This window comes from Pseudopipra pipra, chromosome 20, assembly GCF_036250125.1.
Source record: "Pseudopipra pipra isolate bDixPip1 chromosome 20, bDixPip1.hap1, whole genome shotgun sequence".
Lineage (NCBI taxonomy): Eukaryota > Metazoa > Chordata > Aves > Passeriformes > Pipridae > Pseudopipra > Pseudopipra pipra.
The window spans coordinates 2,687,655-2,705,118 of record NC_087568.1 but is presented as its reverse complement, the minus strand read 5'-3'; the positions used below and the strand labels follow the sequence as shown (position 1 = coordinate 2,705,118).

Sequence of the window (17,464 nt, the reverse complement as noted above, 5' to 3'; positions counted from 1 at the left end):
CCTGACACTTCATGAGCATGTTGAAGAACTCGTCCCCGGGCTCCTGGGCGTCCCCCTCCACACGCAGGTGCCCCAGGTTGTTGTGGGTTATCCGCAGCCCCGGCAGGTTGCCCACGTTGGCACGTTGGTCATCCAGGCGCCTGCTCTGGGAGCTGGCGATGAGGTCGAAGAACTCCTCTGTCTGCGGAGATGCCATCAGGGCAGACTGTGCTGTGGGGACAGGGCAGGGTCACCCCTCTGCCTGCAGAGCCCAAATCCTCCTCACCAAACCACTGTCCAACCCACCTCCCCCACAGGCAAAGACCCGGAGGCAGCACAAGGGGGAAGGAGGTGCCGGGACAAGGTGAAAAGCAGAACCTCACACCCACCTCCCACTGCTGGACCCCCCGAGGGGCTCTCTGCCACTCACTGCACTTGGCCAGCTCCTGGAGGCCACCAAAGGTGCCACCTCAGCCCAGCAGACTCAGTGCCCCCACCTTAGCCACAGCCTGGATGTGATCATTGCTTTTTCCTGCACCACAGACAGCTTCCACTGCTGCTTCCACTCTGGTTCCCAGCTGGAGCCAAGAGGCACCGGGCAGACACTGGCAATTGCAGGTGAGCACAGAGTTCCTGAGCGCTGTGACAGGCACCTGCACAGTCCTGAGGGTCAGGAATAATTCCAGACAGCTACTCAGCAAAGCCCAGGCCCGGCCGAGCCTTCCACTTGCCAGCACCTTCCCAGGCCCCCCAGAAGCCCAGCCTGCTTGGGCCAGCTCGAGGAGAGGCTGCCAAGGTGAGTCCCTAGCCTGGGATAGGGTTGGCACAGCCTGGTGCCAGGGGTCCCAGTCCAGAACCAGTACACATAATCCACCCTCTATAGACCCTTTGGAAATGCATCACTGGAAAGAGCCTGTTGGCTCCTGGCAGCTTCTGGGCAGGGAAGGGCTCCCAAACAACAGACATTGCACTCAGACAGGGGCAAGCAAAGGAAAGCTGTAAGAAATCCAGCCTGACTGGTGTTCCTGTCCCACTGAGCCCAAAGCACTGGGGCAGAGGCTGCCCCGAGCCTCCCAACACAGCGAGCTCGCCTTGGAGCCCCAGCTCATGGAGCTGCAAAAACACAGGAAAATCTCAGCCCTGACGCAAAGATGAGTTTCTTCCCCTTCAGCTCACGAAGAATCCTTCAAAATAACACGTCCAAAAGGCTCAGAGCCCAAATGAGCCAAACAGAACATGTGCCTGCTTGTGCATTCTTTATAAAGCTCCGTATTTTAAACCCAGTCTCCTAAATTACACAGCTGTTACAGCCAAATGCATTTCTGTGTCAGAAATGCATCTTTTGACAAAGTGATGCTTATTTCCACCCTATTTTTAGATGATAAAAGCCCTCTCACCTCACAGCCAACCTGCCTTCTTGACCTTCTCTGCACAGCTCTGCTCTCGCTGCCACTTCAGCCCCCGCCCCTGCTCCTTCTGCCCAGCTCTGAGGGGTGTCAGGGGTCTCCTCCTCTCCCGTTTGCACTTTGTAGTCTTTTGGAAACTGATAAACAAATCCCTCAGCTCAAATGGACTTTCTGGAGGCCTTTGTGCCAGTGATTAAGCGTGGAGTGCGATCTGTGCATTTTAGAGCTGCTCTCCAGCTTGGGTTAAACAAAGGCCGTCAAGACCAAAAAACCCGAGTGCAAACACAGTCCTGCCTTTCCTGTCCCATTTGTTTGTCAGGCGCCTTCCTCAATTTATCCCTGCTCTTCCTGGGGGTGAGCTCGCTGTCTGCCTGCTGGAGCTTCCCACTGTTTATCCATCCCTCTGGCTCCTCTGTCCTTACACAGCACCTATCACCACAGCATCCAAGAACAGTACAAAATCCAGAAGTTTTTCCTCCATGGCAACACTATTACAAAGACTGGCAGTATTTTAACTTGCCTGAGAAAGCCTGACCCAGCCCCTGCACGCCCCAGGTTCTTACAAGGCTCCCTCAGCTGTGACCATCATCATCTTCCTCATGGAAGTGGCAGAAGTCCCCATGCCAACCTCACCATTCCAAAGCCAAGACCTAAAGATCCACACTGGAGGAATCCAAGTGCATTTTCCATTTCTCTTCCTAGTTCACTCCCCAAGCCTTAGCTCACATTCTCCAAGCCTTTCCCTCAGCAACCATTAACATAAGAATGTCTCTTCCTTCCTTAAATAATGAGGGAGATTGCCAAGGAACTGCTAAGTTCAGAGAGCTGAGGCTTAGGGAAAACATCACGGGATCCACAGTAAACCACAACAGCTGGCCAGGCTGCGGGAGCAGCGGCACTCCCACAGAAACAGAGCCTTAGAAACGCTCGGGTGCTCACATATCCGCTCTCCCAGGGCGGGCACCGGGGTGGCAGCTCCCTCCGCAGCCTCCGACGGGCACTCCTCCAGCGGGCAGCGCTGATCATCCATCCGGTTGCTCTGGAACTTGCTCAACAGGTCAAAGAAGCATTCCTCATCCGAAGGGGTCCGGTTGATTTTCTGGGAAGAGAGTGGACAGAGTCAGAACACCCCGATCGGCTCCAATCGCTCCGTCTGGTGCGGATCAGGAATGGTCGTGGCCTCTCCTGGTCTGTTCAGAGGCTGGGTCCTGGCTGTGCCCTTGGCTTGCCAAGCCCCCCCCAGCTGGGAGCCTTTTGGGGTCACTGCTCCTTGGTCCCTCTGATCCCAGAGGCTCCAGGCACTTCTACAGCCCAAAGCAGAGCCCGGCTCCCACCAGCACGCGGACGAGCCTCACACTGAGCAGTCGCTGTCACTGCAGTGCCTCGAGCACCCAGAGCAAACTGGAGGCTGAAGGGAAAGAGGGGACAAAAGGGGACAGCATTCCCCAGGCACTGCTCTGTGGGGAGCTCCTGGGCTGGAAAGGGCTGGGCTCAGAGAGGGATGAAGGGGAACTGTGCAGCCACCTTGGCTGAAGTGCTGCTGAGTGCCCAGCTGGGCTCAGCCCGAGCTCAGGGTTTGCTCTTCCACCAGCTAAATCCAACCCTTCCACACTGCCCCTCACACCCCAACGCTTCCCTTCGGTGCCCCCATGTCCTCAGCACAACACTTGTAACAGTCACCCAGCTGAAAATGCCACTAAATTACAGTTTTTCAGGACAGCAGCGCTTACACAAGAGCCCCAAATGAGCACCTTGCACTGGGCAGGGATATATTTAAGTCGTGCTGCAGGAGGGCTTGTGTTGGAGGCCACCAGTCCAACAGCCAGTTCCAGCACAGAGAGGGGCTGCGTGCCCTGAGAGCAAGCCCAGAGCAGCAGGAACAACAGACCTTTCCAAGGAGTCCCTTGGAATGGGAGATAAAATTAACCAGCGATAAGAGGGGCATCTGCCAGGCTCGGGGACGGTCCCTGAGTGCCGAGCTGGTCCCACCAGCTGCTGGAAAAAATACCACAACAGAGACCAACCAAACCCTCCTACAACTGGGTCTGTCTGTGCTATTTTCCAGCACAGAGTCTGGGCAGGAGCACTGGATCCCTCCTGGGGGGCAGCACATCGTGCCAGAGAGATGGCGAGGGCACAGGGAGAGCCAGCCCCGAGTGCCAGACTTTCCAGTGGAGAAGGGATCCCCTTGGCTGCTGATGAAGCAAAGTCCCTCTCCCAGCTCTGCTTGTGGCCACTCTGGGCAGCCTGGGAGCCTTCCCAATCCCACCACACGCAGTGCCATTCCCAGCAGAGCTCTTCCCTGGGGCAGGGGCAGGCAAAGCCCTTCATGGGAGCTCTGCAACGGGAAGAGACTTGTGCTGACAGGGTTAAAGCCACAAGTTGGATTCGGTAAATGAAGGAAAACAATTTTCCTGTATGCCAAGCGAAGCAGATGAGATGCTCTCAGCTTCTATTTAGGGCAGCGTCAAAATTAGCAGCGGGCCAGAGAGGAACATTAGCAATGTGGGAGCTGATTGGGGAGGGGAAAAACCCCTCTCACCTCCCTCCACGTGCCGATCTGTTCATGGATTCATCCTCTGAACCATCAACAGTTGCACCTTGGAAATCAAAGCTTGAACCGAGGGTGAACTACATCTCTCACAGCTCTGCTGTGTTGGGCTGTGTGACCCAAATTTCAGGCTAGAGGAGGAAGCGGCTCATTCACACCGAGCCTCCCTCCAGCTTCCCCACAACCACACGGAGTAAATCAGAGCCTGGATCCACGGGACAAGTTCCCCCTTGCAGGAGCAGCCTGACAGTGTGTGGCCAGAGCCCCCAGCTCAGGGCTTCCCCCAACAGAGACCAGATTGCCCTGGGCCACATCCTGCCAGAGACCCTGCGATTTGGGGTGTCGGGATCCCTGCTCACAGTGTGGCTGGGAGAGGAAAGGATGCTCTGAATCAGCAGGAAGAACAGCCAGTGCATGGAAGTGTGGGATGGGGCTGGCTGTGTGCCTGGGTACCTCCTGGTATGGTGGCACCCAAGGGGCAGGAGGTCGGTGCCCCTGGGCCATGACTGGGGCTCACACGTGCTGTGCCAGCCAGGACGGGACATTGGGAGCCTCAGGGCAGCACCTGAGGACACCAGGCTCCCTCCAGCACTGCCCCAGCCAAGCCCTGCCCCAGGCCTGCACCTCTAATTAAAATGCCCAAATGTGACAAGGCAGGGAGTGCTTGGCTCCTTCCCTCCCAGCCTGCTCCAAGCCCCGAGGCAGGAGCTGCGAGGGCAGATGGAAGTGTGATCACACCCCGGGGCTCACCATCTGTGCTCGCCCGGGGCTTGGCACATCCAGGGCATCCCCACACGGGGCTGAGCAACAGCCATAGGACAGACATACACACCAGGCACCACGGGCCCAGGTCCCTAAATGCTTCCTGGGCACCACCTTTGGTTTCCAGCCCCAAGACTCACCCCATAGCTCGTGTCCCTGGCTGGGACATCCTCTGCTTCCAGCACTGCAACTGCCCAAATTCTGGCAACTGTCACCTTCCTGTGGTCAGCCAGATGCTGTCACAAAATTAAAACCAACCCTGTCTGCACGGAGCAGAGGGACCTGGGGCTTTTGCTGGCACCCACAGCCCAGGGGCTGCTGGAACAGCAGAGCTCACCCCGGGGCAGATCTGGCTGCAAACACACTCACCCTCGGCACACACACACCTCTCCCCATGAGGGGACAAGGACAAGTGTGAAGCCTCTTCTCCCTGACCTCAGGAAGACAGTGACAGCTCCATCCCAGGCAGGTGGAGGTCCCATTCATGGGGGTCAGAGCTTTGTTCCCATTTTCTGAGAGTGGTATTCCCACCTGGACACAGCCAGCTCATCACGGAGCTGAGCAACCTGGCTTGGGACAGCCTGGGAGCAGGACTCTCCCTCCTGACACACTCTCTCTCCTGGAAGGCATCCAGGCTTTTGCATACATTCCCTTGCTGGTGGATGAACAGGCTGTTTAACCTGCCTGGGTGGATTCAGGATGTGCAAACCACAGCTGAGGTGTTGGAGAGGCAGCGAGGAGCAGATCCTGCTGCCACTCCCCCCTCTCCCTGCAGGACGGGACCACCGGCTCTCCAGGAGGGCTTGGGAGTCCCTGCAGGTCACTGCCCTGTGGAGGAGCACAAACCCACCCTGTTTCCTCTCTGATAAACTCTCACTCACACCAAATAAGGTCCTGGGCTGCCCAGCTCTGCCCAAGACGTGCAGGACACGGAGAAGAATCTCTTGGGGAAATGCCTCAGTCCAGACACTCTGGATGTGCAGGTGAAGCCGAGGCTGAAGCAATCCCAGGAAAGCCAAAAAAGTCAAACCAACTCCTGTGCCTAAACCCCCTCAGATATTTTCACTTAGAGTCAGGAAAGCCATTAAACAAAAGCAGAAGACCTAGCTGCAGGAACTAAACCCCTTCCCAGCTCCCAACACCTGAAGTCACAGCCCACAGATGCCTCGCAGGGCTCCCACTCTTGGAGCCGCTGCCCACCCGTGAGAGCCTTTCTCTGACACATTCCCATTCCCAAGCCACATCCTGGGATCAGCACCCTGTCCCCAGTCTCTCTTTGGCCCCTCAGCAGCCCATACCCTCCCAGGGTATGGGGGGCACCAACACCTGCTGTCACAGGTACCCTCAACCCAACGCTCCGGAGGTGGTGGCTTCTCCCAGAGCTTCCTGCTGCCTCCACAGCAGCTTGGGATGCAGCTCTTCCCACATTTGCTGCTCAGCCCCACCAAAGTCTATCTGAATCGCTCCCAGGTTGCTCTGGGACAGGGCTCCAGAGACCCTCAAACACCGTCAGATCTTTCTGTGCTGGCCAACCCATGGCACATCCACCAGTGATTCCATGGGGGAAACATCCCCTTCAAAAGGAGCTTCTCCCACCAAACCAAACTGCCGACGCTCTCATGAGCCACCCAAAGGGCCAAACATTGTCCCTCGGTCAGATCAGCTTCTCCTCCCACAGCTGGTGTCCCCAGGGCACTGACCTGCCTTTGGTTCCCCTCCTGTCCTCCCGGCTCAGCTTCTTGCAGACCTGCCCCGCTGCAGGAAGGAGCCGTCAGGCTCAAGGGCTGCTCTGCCCAGCCCTCCGAGGGGACCTGCAGGCAGGACCTGCTGCCCACCAGCCAACAGATCCCAGTGGATCTGGCACAATGGATCCACCTCAGGAGCTGCTGCTCGAAGGCATCTGGTCAGTGGCCGGGTCAGGGATGAGTGAGGACGGCAGCGGGTTCAGGGGTAACGCAGCTGTTTTCACTGCCACCCCCTCAGAACACTGCCTTGGCATTTATGTGTCCACCACAATTCCACCTTATTTCAGGGAGGAGACAACCTGGAGATGTGACCTGCCCTTGTCCTGCAGAGATGCAGTGGCAGAGCTGGGGCAGGAGCCAGCGACTGTCGGTCCCCAGGGCCAAGCTCTCCCCGGTGGACAATCCTTGGAAAAACGTGCCCCTTGTTCTGGCAGCATTATGTGCCCAGGGCCTGGCAGATATTCATTCCCACACATCCACGTCTCTGTGCCATGCCTTATCTGTCTCTCCCTCTGTGAACCAGATGCACCATCACTCCTCATCTCTGCTCTTTCCAAGGCAGCCGACCTCAAAACCCCCAGGCTGGAGCGGGGCTGGTGGTGCTGATGACCCCCAGTGCCAGGGCACCTTCTCCAGGGCTGCCCCGCTGCCTGTCAGTCCCCTGCACGTGGCTTTTCTTTATCCTGTATCACCCCAACACCTCACCCTGGAGACCCCACCGTGGGGGCTGCACAACCCCAAACCATCAGGCTCTGAACCTCCCCACCTCACCTGGTGAAGGGCAGCGAGGGGGAGGTTTGCAGAGAGCTCCCGAACAGCAAGTGGGGGCTGGAGAAGAGGAGTGGAAGGAAATCCCTGCCTGAAAGCCACAGCCTGTTTCCCCGGGAGCTGAAACGCCTGGAGCACCATCTCTCAGGGGCTCTCCCAGTGCCTGGCCAGCAGCACCTCGGCTGGAGCCTCCACTCCTTGACGAGCCAGTCATCTCCAGAATCAGCAGAGCTGGAAAACTCGCCTGGTCCTTGCTGAGGACACCACTTCCCTTTCCATGCCAATCCTTCGGCGCCGCTGCCACGCTCCCCCTGAGGGCAGAGCTGGTGGCAGACACTCCGTGTCCCCCTCCCCGGGCTCAGGGATCACCACCCACCCTCAGCACTCTCTGCTGTGAGACACAGCACGCCCCGAGAGCCTGAGCACTGCCTACAGCCCATAAAGTTGCCAAAATATCAGTAATAAAGTTGCAAAAATATTAATAATAAAAAGTTCACGCTGAAGCTACCTGAAAACTTTAAAACTCCCCAGCATACACAGGCACATCCCGGCCTGAGTGAATCTCTCCTCTGTGTCTCTGTATCTACCTCCTCCTCCTCCTCCCGACCCAGCCTCTCATTTCACAGAAAGAAGGAAACACAAACAAAACCCGAGTTTTCCTCACTGACCTCAGCAGCCAGCTCTTCCCCAGGCTCCAGCTTTCACATGTCCACGGGCAGGAACGACCTCCCCTGGCAGGGCAGCGGCAGCGATGCTCCGGCAGCGCCGGGAGCTCTCCCAGCCCCGCTCCGGGAGCGCGGATTTATGCGGAGCGCGGAGCCATGTGAAGAACGTCGCCAGCTCCAGTGACCCGCTGGGTGCGAGATGAGGCTTAAAGCGACAGCCCTGCTCCTCCCAGAGCCACTCCGGTGCCCTGGCACGGAGGGGAGGGGGGGTGGGCTCCAGAGAAGGCTCCTCTCTCCCTCACCTCGCTGCCACGATCCTCCTCGTGTTATTAAGATGATGCTCTTAAACACACAGAGGAGCTACGTGAATATTTAGCTTTCCTTCCACCTCCTCACCTCCCACCCGCCACACTCACTTTACCTTAAAAATAGATTGGGATCGATTCTCCTAAACTACATCTGCAAACACACTCGGCTCCACAGGCACAGGCACCGCGGCAGCAAATGCTCTGTGCACACACAGACACAATATTATCGCCTGGATTTAAAGCACCAAAATACTGAAGGACCATTTTTAGCTCCCGATAGTCCTCCTGCTCCTCATATTATTAGATGTGCGATTTTTTTTTGTCTTATTGCAAGAGCTGGAGCTGCTCAGCCATAAGCACCTCCCGATTTAAATGTACCACCGTTCAACAGAGGGAAATTTCTAATTGCAACAGGGTTTTAAACAGGGAAAGATGGAAATGCCACGCAGCAGCCGAAGAGCTGTTCTTACCTCACATTTGTGAAATGGGGATTTCTGGCACTGAAATGAGGCACTGGGAGGAGAAGCAGCTTTCCAAAGGGGCAAAATGGGGACAGAGCCCGGGTGGCACTCCCAGCTCTCTGTCTACGCTGTCCTCTTACACTTCATTCTCACGTTTCACTGCCAAAGTAGTAGATTTCTTTAGCCTTAACAAATGCAGCTTTGGGGAACTGCCCATGCTTTTCCACACCAGTACATTTATTTCCAGGAGTCACACAGTAATTAGAAAGATGGAAACTGTGTGGGACCCGAGACCAGGACTCCTGCAGAAGATGGGTAACAACCCAGGGGCAGAGGCCACACACACACGAGGTTGGTGCTTGGAACAACAAGAGGAAATGACATTTCCCCTCTGGGTTGAGGATGCAGGAAAGGGGAGTGAGTGAGATGTCTGTGATCTGCAGAGACACCCCCTGCACTGTTAAGTCCCAGCTCTGAGCCAGGGACTGTGCCCTGGGCACACGTGTGCCCTGCCCCAGCCCCTGGCACAGACCATACACACCCTGCCCAAACCCAGGACGTGCACACGCTTCCCTTGTAGCATGAAATTATCACCCTCACTTGGACTGTTTTCAAAGATTTTTTTTCTTCCCTTTAAACAACTCGCCCACTCATCCCTATAAACGCCGGTGCTAAAAGCTGGTTCTGTTGTTAAGATTTCAAATAACTTGGGTTTTATTGTTCCAAACAAAATCAAAATAACTCACCCACGCTCCCTCCTTCCGTAACACAGTAAGTGCTGACCTGTTGGGACCAGGCCCTGCTGCCACACAGGGCTTCAATCCACGCCTGTGGCTCCACAGCAGGTGACAATGTAATTTCTGATCTCCTTTTGGGAGGGAGTGTGTTGTGCCTCGTGGGTGTCTGGCTGAAGTGTTACTGACACCTCTGCTGCTCACAGTGCTGATCCAACTGTCTGCAAGCTCCTGCCACTGTGACCAGATTTGGCCATTCTGTGCAACAACCACATTAATATTGGATTTACCCTTTTTTCCTCAGCTACACAATAACCTGTCCTGGAACCACAGGTCAGCCCAGCCCTCACTGATGAGACCAGTGTGCCCATGGCATGGAAATTACTTCTGGCTTCTCTTTGGGAGGCAATATGTGCATTCAAACAGTCTCTCTAGTTAATGTAATGACTTTTCCACATGGGTTTTGACAGCATTTACCACACCAGGCTGGGTTTCCCTGTGACCACTTAATAGAAACACACTAGGCTGGATTTAGCACCTGTAGCTTGTTTTACTAACTCAGGAGACAAGGCAGAAGCACCATAACTCCAGGTCACTCTCTCCAGTCTGTGGAAGAAGATGAGGGATACAGAGGTCAATCTGGCCCAGCAAAAACCTGAAGCATCCCTTAAACACCAAAACTGGGAGTGAACCTGAACTACTTGCTTAAAACAACTCAGGTTATAAGTGTTTGCCAACAAGCAGTAAGTTTTTGGAGTGTATCTGATGCTCCCCCTCACCCAGGGCTCTGGTACCTGGCTGTGCACACCAACACACACCCAAGCAGAAAAACAGTGTTTTACCTACAAGCAGTTGCAGTGATTTACTTTGCAGTTGGAAGGGGATGGAAATAGGACCACGCTTGGCCGTGGAGTCTCAGCTGAGCAGCAGTAATTTGCTAAACTGAAATAACTCCACTGCTTTAAAGGATGTAACCCATATTCTTGATTAATTAGCACAGAGGCCAAGGTTAATATATGGAGCTCAACTCCCAGTCACCTACTCTATCCACCAGACCAGCACCCCCCCAGTCCCAGCCCTGTAGAGCAGCAGGAGGTGATGGGGAGGCAGGTGAGGTCACTGCCAGCAAAGGGCACGTTTCTCTTTGGAGATGGAGATGATCCAACGCTCCAGCAGCAGAGGTGCCCTCCTCCCCCCAGCCACTGCTCTCCCTGCATCTCAAATGGGAAGCTCCTGGCAATTTGCTTTGAAAACGCTCTGCAAAAAGGCCTACTTGTCTCTGGATTGCCAGAATTGTGCTGCTTTCCTGAAGCAGACTTTTATTTAGACACCTACTTGCTCTCAGCGCAGCGATGTTTTAAGAAGGAGCTGAACAGATGCAGCACCTTCACCAGGGGTGGTGGTGATGGTGAAGCTGGTGGTGGATCTGTGCACACCCATCTACATCAGCACCCATAACACATCCAGCCTGCACATAAACACCCCTCGCTGCAGCAAACGCCCAGATCTTAATTATTATTTACTCACACTCCGGTAATGCCTGAAGGCTGCGTTCGAGATCAAGGCTTTGTTGTGCAAGGCACCCCACAGAACATGAAATCCTGGCCCTGCTGGGGCAGGGAGGGTTCCTGGGGCTGGTACCTGTGGGTTTGCCATCGCAGGGATGGTCAGACACAGCCCTGCTCAGAAGAGTTTAAACAGGTAAGACAAAAATCACATGCAAAGGCAGGAGCAGCTTCTCCTATCGGCCAAAAGCATCTGGTACCTGCTGCTGTAAAGGGCAGGATGAAACTACACCCTGTCTGGGGTTTGCTCCACATGACAGTGCCCAGAGAATACTGGGATGCAAATGGCTTTAGATACAGGCAGAAAAGTCCTCCTGGGACTTTCCTGCACATCCCTCGGGAGCTGCACCTCCTGTCCCCAGGCACATTCAGTGCTCCCACTCTGCTGGCTCTCAGGTCAGGGCTGCACCATTGCAGAAGGTGGTTCCCCCTCTCCTCCAGCACAATAAGCACTGCAGGGAACTGGAACTCTCCCTGTGGGCACAGGCAGCACGATCCAGGCTGGAAAAGTCGGATCTAGGGGATAGATTGGGGCTCTGCTCTAATTGCACATCTCCCCAGGAAGCTTCCCCAGCAGTCCCTGCACACGGAGCCCTTCCCTGGGCTCAGCTCTGCCAGGGCTGGGGCTGCAAGAACAGGAAAGAGCCAGGGGCTCTGAAAAAACATTATTTAGGCTTTTTTAGATTAATTGGTGTTAATTGCCTTGAGAGGCTTAAAAATAGCACTGCTAATGGGAACGTGGACACAGGCTGAAGGTGAGGTGTGAGCAGAGGCTTGTGATGGCCACATTAACCCTGACACAGGCTGTTCCCTGCCCAGCAGCCACTGCCAAAAACAGGGACACCCCCTGTCCAGCTGGGAATTGTCTGCCTGCACCTCTAACTCCGACAGACCCCGAGCTGCCTTCACACTCAGAGAGGGGCAGAGGGAACCTTCCTGCTGCCACGGCGGGTTTTATCATGAGAGCTCCAAGAAACGGTGTTTGAACCGTCCTTGTTTCAGGCTCCTTTGATTTATGGATTCACATCCTGCTCCTGACTCCTGCAACCATGGAGGATCCTTGGCCAACTCCCAGGGAGCCTCAGTTTTCTGCTCCTAGTCCAAGAATAGTGACAAGGACAGCCCAGAAAGACCCCAAAACCTCTGCGATCTTAAATCCAGAGGAGAGGATTGGCATTGGATGGGACCACATCCATCCAAAAGCAGGGGGTTAAGGAACAACCCATCACCTGAGGAGGTCACTGCCCATCACTGGCTCCTTGAACTCCCCTCCTTGACCACAAAAGAACTCTGGGATGGAGTTGCTTGGTGCCAATGAAGGCAGTGGGGTGGCCTCAGGGTAGGATGCCCCGGGGCAGCTCACAGGGGGTGATTTGGCCTCCCTAAAGCTGGGGGGGGGGGACAAACCCCAGGACAAACAGACAAACCCCAAACTTGCCCCAAGGCTGTGCTGTGTTTGTGTCCTCCAGGGGAGCCTCCAGCTCTGCCCCAGCAGCTGGAAACAGCCACTATCCAAGATAAGGCACAGACAAAACTGGTCTGGTCCTACAGCTCCTGCACTGCCACAGGTCTGTCCTTAAATGAAACCCAAAATACATAATATTAGGGTGCATTTCCTGTTTTTTTAAATATAATTTAGATAAAGAGAAACACAAGTTCTCAGTACAGAAAAGATTCAACACCAAGCAGACCCACCAAGCAATAGCAGAGTACAGCTCAGCAAGCACAGCCAGACCACAATCCCTTCCCAGCACAGAGATCCCTGTAGATCCATCAGGTGCTCCCTTAACACCAGATCCCAGCCAAGGCTGGGAGCTCAGGGACAGTCATGGAAGAAAAGCAAACACAACCCCCAGTCACCAGAGGCCTCTGTGTCATCTGGTGTCATCCCAGCTCCAGGGATTTACATCCAAAGAGAACCTGGACTACGATTTTTCTTTAAGCTCTTCTGGCATGTGCAGTTTAATAAATGCCAGAGGCCGGAACTGTGAACACACAAAGTGCCCCAGGTACAGCAGAGACCTGAGAAATGAATGAAACATTCCAGGTTTTGAGAGAAATCAAACACTTGGAGCTTTATTGCTCTGGGTCTGGCTTCAATTCATCCCTTTTTTTTTAGTGCTGTTCTCTTTAAAGTGACAGTTTCTAGGAAATGGTGAGCGTAACATCTCTTTTACTGTCTCATTCCACTTGATGGCTGACAGTTTGCCGGGAGAAAAGGTTGTGCAAGGAGGAGAGCAGACCTCAATTATGGCTTTAAAGTGCCAATAACTGAAAACTCAGTTTTCAATGAGTCAAGGCAAGAAAAATGGATTTTGGTAGCTTGGTGAGTCACCTCCAGCCCAGACCACTGGACCAGCAAGTGGCAGACATTCAGTCATAACCCCCAACAAAGGTCTGCTGGGGGTTCTTGGACAACCAGCTAGGGTTTTATCTCCTCCCTAGAGCAGATTCCTGTGGTAAGTGGCTCTTTCTTACAGTTTTCTAGCTCTGATCAGTTATGGATGGAATATGTGCTTTCCTACATTCCCCTGATCCTCATCCCAAGGGATCTGAGAAGCATCCAAGGACCTTGGGGGTCCTTGGTGTAACCTCTGTGGAGCCAAGGGCTTGGCCACCAGCCAGCACATGGCACAGCCAGTGTGTTCTTCTCTCTGTGTGTGGTTGATGCACAGGCACAGGCCTGTCTAAATCCTGCCTCCTATCTCCCTTCCACACAGCATGGCTTTGATTCACAGCCTGACCTCAGTCTGGGAGGAGGGAAAACAAGGGACAGGAGGAGTGGGGAAACGCAGAAAGAGGGTGTGCAAGCAACAAGAATATCCCAAATCCGGAGATAAGGAATTCATCTTTATCTCTGGGACTTTAAATACCGAAGCATCTCATCAAGAAGGAAGGATACTGATCCCTGCAGCCCACGCCACGTGCCCTGCCACCATCAGCCCTGTCCCAGGGAGCACATGGAAGTTTCCTGCATCCTAAGTGGTGACAAGGTCTCATTTCTACTCAATCTGAGGAGCCTGGCAGGTAATTCTGGCTTTGATTGTAACTGTGCATGTTAGTCTCCCTCCCAAACCACCTCTGCACGAGAAAAAGGGACTTGAAGAAGGACTACAAAGCCCTAAGCCTCAGGCAGCAGCTGGTGCAGCCCCAGCCCCGGAGCTGCCCTCGGGAAGGGTCGTGCCTGGGCTCAGTCCCCCGGGCAGGACACTCCTGCAGCAGAGCCCAGCTCTGCCCTGCCTCCCTCTCACTCACACAGGCTCATTGGATAATTACAGAGAAAACCAAGGCAAATCCCAATTTTAGTGCCATTATAAAACAGAGAGGGGGAATTCATTACCTGGCAGCTGTTAATATTTAAGGAAGAAACTGATAATTTGCTTCTGAGGCAGCAAATGCAGCAGAGGCAGAAAACGCAGCTGCCTCCCCCCACCTTCTCCGTGCAGTCACTTTGCAGAGGTTTTCTGTCCCCACATTTATTTCCCTGCCTCCCATGCCAGCACCAGAGTCCCAGTGAGGAACAGCACATCAGGGCTCTGCCCGGCAAAACTCCCGAGAGCTTTGGCTCTGCTGCCTCTCTGGATTTGGGAGAGTGTTTTTTACACCTCTGTTGGCTCAGGCAGCATCTGTGCAACCAGCCCACCCGAGTCAGGGCACAGCAGCTCAAGAAGGGCCCTACAGCTTAACAAAGAGGCTCAAGGAAAGGCAGGTGAGACAATTTCAGATGACTCTCCGGAGACAACCAGATCCTTGGCTGCTTCTCCAGACAGCCCAAATCCCTGGAAGAGCCTCCCAGTACCTGTCAGGCTCGAGCTCTCCAGAAGGTTTTCTGGTGCAGCATGCTGCCTCCAGCTAGGAAATAGCACAGCCTCCCTCCTGGGTCTGCATCTGCCTGGAGCACCTTGGAAGGTCCCACAAGCTGAACAGGAAGATAAAACATGCCAAGAACAAGCAGCGGCTCAGTGTTTACCTGCTCGCTTCCAACAGGACTGACACCACCACAGCAGCCTCCAGGTGTCATAGGAACAGGCTTAAATTTAGCAGCAGCTGCCTTCCCTCTCTCCCTGGCTCTGCTTTCTCCCTTCCTCTCCACTCCCCTTGCTCTGGGAGCACGTTTACACCAGAAAGTCTGACCAAAACTAATGGCATAATTATACCCCTGCAGTTAAACAAACATCAAGGCTGTGGGACAAAGGAGGGTGTGCTTTGCACTGCTCTCGAGTTGAGGGAGTTCACACATCAGTGAGATGAAGCAGCAACCAACCTGATGTTAAAAGAGAGGGAAGATGCACAAACACCACAGAGCAGCAAAGGCTGCCTGGTACAAACCCCATGTCCCAGCTCCTGAGGGACTTGAGGAAGCAACAGTTTAACCTTCTCTCAAACAAGACAACCAGAGAAATGCTCTGGGGCCAGAAGCCCCCCGAGGCTGATGCATCCTTCCACCCCAGCATCCATCCAGCCCACTCCACAGTGCCCAGGAAAGTCACAGGGGATGGATGGGGACACCTGACACCTGAGCACTGCCTGAACACGTGGTTCAGCAGGGACAGGCAGGACCTCCCTGCCACAGCCACTGAGCCCAGCACTGAACCCTCACACCTGCAGGCCAGGCAGAGGGTCAACCACCAGCATCCTGCAACCCAACAATCCCCCAGTAAATCACGAGACAGAAAACCATCAAAAGAGCTCTGGCAACCTGCCTTTGGGGTGGGGCCGTATGATCTACAAAACTTTCCCTTCTTTTATGGTTGCTTCTCACTGTAATCATAAAAAAGGCCTTATAAAAACATTAGTCCTAGGGAATGTCTGGTGATGCAGCTTCAAAATTGTTCAGTGTCTAAATACATCAGCAATCCATCTCTGCAAGTCGTCACTGCAATCAAACACAGCTCCTCTTTCTCTTGACTATAAATGGTCTCTGCTGAGGACAGGGTGGGGGACAGGTTTGGAGAGTTCCCTCGAGCTGGTGCACTCCCTGGGAAGGGGAGAGTCCAGAGGAACTGGACCATTTCTAGAGCACAGATCCCCAAGGAGGGGGAGGAGTGGGTTTGATCCTCACCTCTCTCCATGGTTTTTGCTCCAGCTGTTGGACCTTGACCCACTAAAGTGCAGCTCTGGCACATGCACAGCCCCAAGACCTCAAAGACTTTAGTTCAGTGCTGACCTTAAACACCAGGCCCAGAATTGAGGCAGGTCCCCAGCCCCTCCCCGGGCAGTCTTTTATGGAATACACAGCCCCTTTCTTCTGTGGATCCTCTCCTTCTTCCATAGCAGTTGCTCTCTCAGAGAGGAGGGTGAGGGACACAATCTCTGATATTTTTGAAGTGTTAGAAGACTCCCATCCTCCTAGTAACCTTCTAGTTACCTTCTAATAACCCCTTAAAACCCATCTCTTACCAAGCAGGAGCATTATGACCTTCTCCACAGCGGAGCAGGGGGGTTAAATTCATGAGTGAGCCTTTGATGTCTGCAAGCTTCGTGTAGTACAAAACCTCTGCTTTGATGTTCATTTTAAAAGAGGAAACTCAGAAGGTGTGCACTGCACGAGTCCCAGGGAGGGATTCAGAGGGACTCGGATCTGTCTGTCCACAACTGCAGGCACAGGGACCGAGCTCTAAGGCAGCTCCCTCTGCTCAGGGCTCTGCTGCAACAGAGCAAAAATGTGACCAAACATGTCTCACCCTCACCAGCTTCTCCCAGACCAAACCCACCATTGTGGAGAACCAGGCACTCACAGCCCTGAGTATTCCCGTGGGAGCTCCACACCTGACCACAGGGCCCTGCCCGTGCCCGTCCCCAGACCCAGGCAGTGCTGGTCCTTCCCAGTGGGGAAATCCCCCCACTTCATGGGGCCATGGGAGGGGTAGGGAAGCCCCTCTCTGCCCCACCAGCCGCAGAACCCTCCTGTGTGAGCACCACGTGCAGCACCAGCACAGCAGTGGCAGAAGGTCTGGGGCACAGGGAGGGACCTGCCACGCTCTCCTACCTTACGCAGCACCTGGGCCATGGCTTCTCCTATCCATCCCAGCATCCCCACGGCTTTGCCAGCAGGCTGAGCCCCTCTCTCAGGGCCCGACAGAGCTGCCAGGAGGGACAGGCTCCTCTCCATCCCTCAGCTCACTTCGCCTCCCTGCACTTTTCCCTGCCTGCCCTCCCCTGTCCCGCCCCCTCCCACGGGGAGTTTCCCAGCAGCTCAGTAATTAGCAGCATCATCACCAATGCTAATAACAACCACCACAGCTCCTGCCATCCAAAGCTCAAACAACTTGGCAGCCACCATCACGCCCCTGTAGCCTCCCCGGGGCTGGCAGGGAGGCAGCACACGGAGCTGTTACCCCAGCACAGGGAGGGGGAAGGGGAGGGAAACACGAGGCAGCAGATGGGTGGCAAATCCAGGATCTCTGACTCAGGCACTGCTCTCCCAGGAACTCCCCATCCTGGGACCTGCCTGCTGCACAAGCCCCTTGGAAAGGAGGTCAGTGGCTGTGCTGACAGCAGGACTTATCCAGAGATTGCA

At 54.7% G+C, this 17,464-nt stretch overlaps 1 protein-coding gene across 3 annotated transcripts in view; it reads right to left on the bottom strand.

Annotated features, from left to right (window-relative positions):
* The window catches only part of GPSM1 (G protein signaling modulator 1), a 69,907-nt gene that overhangs the window by 2,181 nt on the left and 50,262 nt on the right, over positions 1-17,464 (bottom strand). For 2 of the 3 annotated variants that reach the window (XM_064676712.1, XM_064676711.1), the window contains exons 12-13: positions 2,325-2,484; positions 2-210 (exon numbers count right to left, since the gene is read on the bottom strand). In XM_064676712.1, coding sequence (XP_064532782.1) covers positions 2-210; positions 2,325-2,484 — 369 coding nt within the window. Of the gene's footprint in view, position 1; positions 211-2,324; positions 2,485-7,879; positions 8,188-17,464 lie in introns of those variants that run through there. The other variant, XM_064676713.1, reaches the window with a different exon arrangement.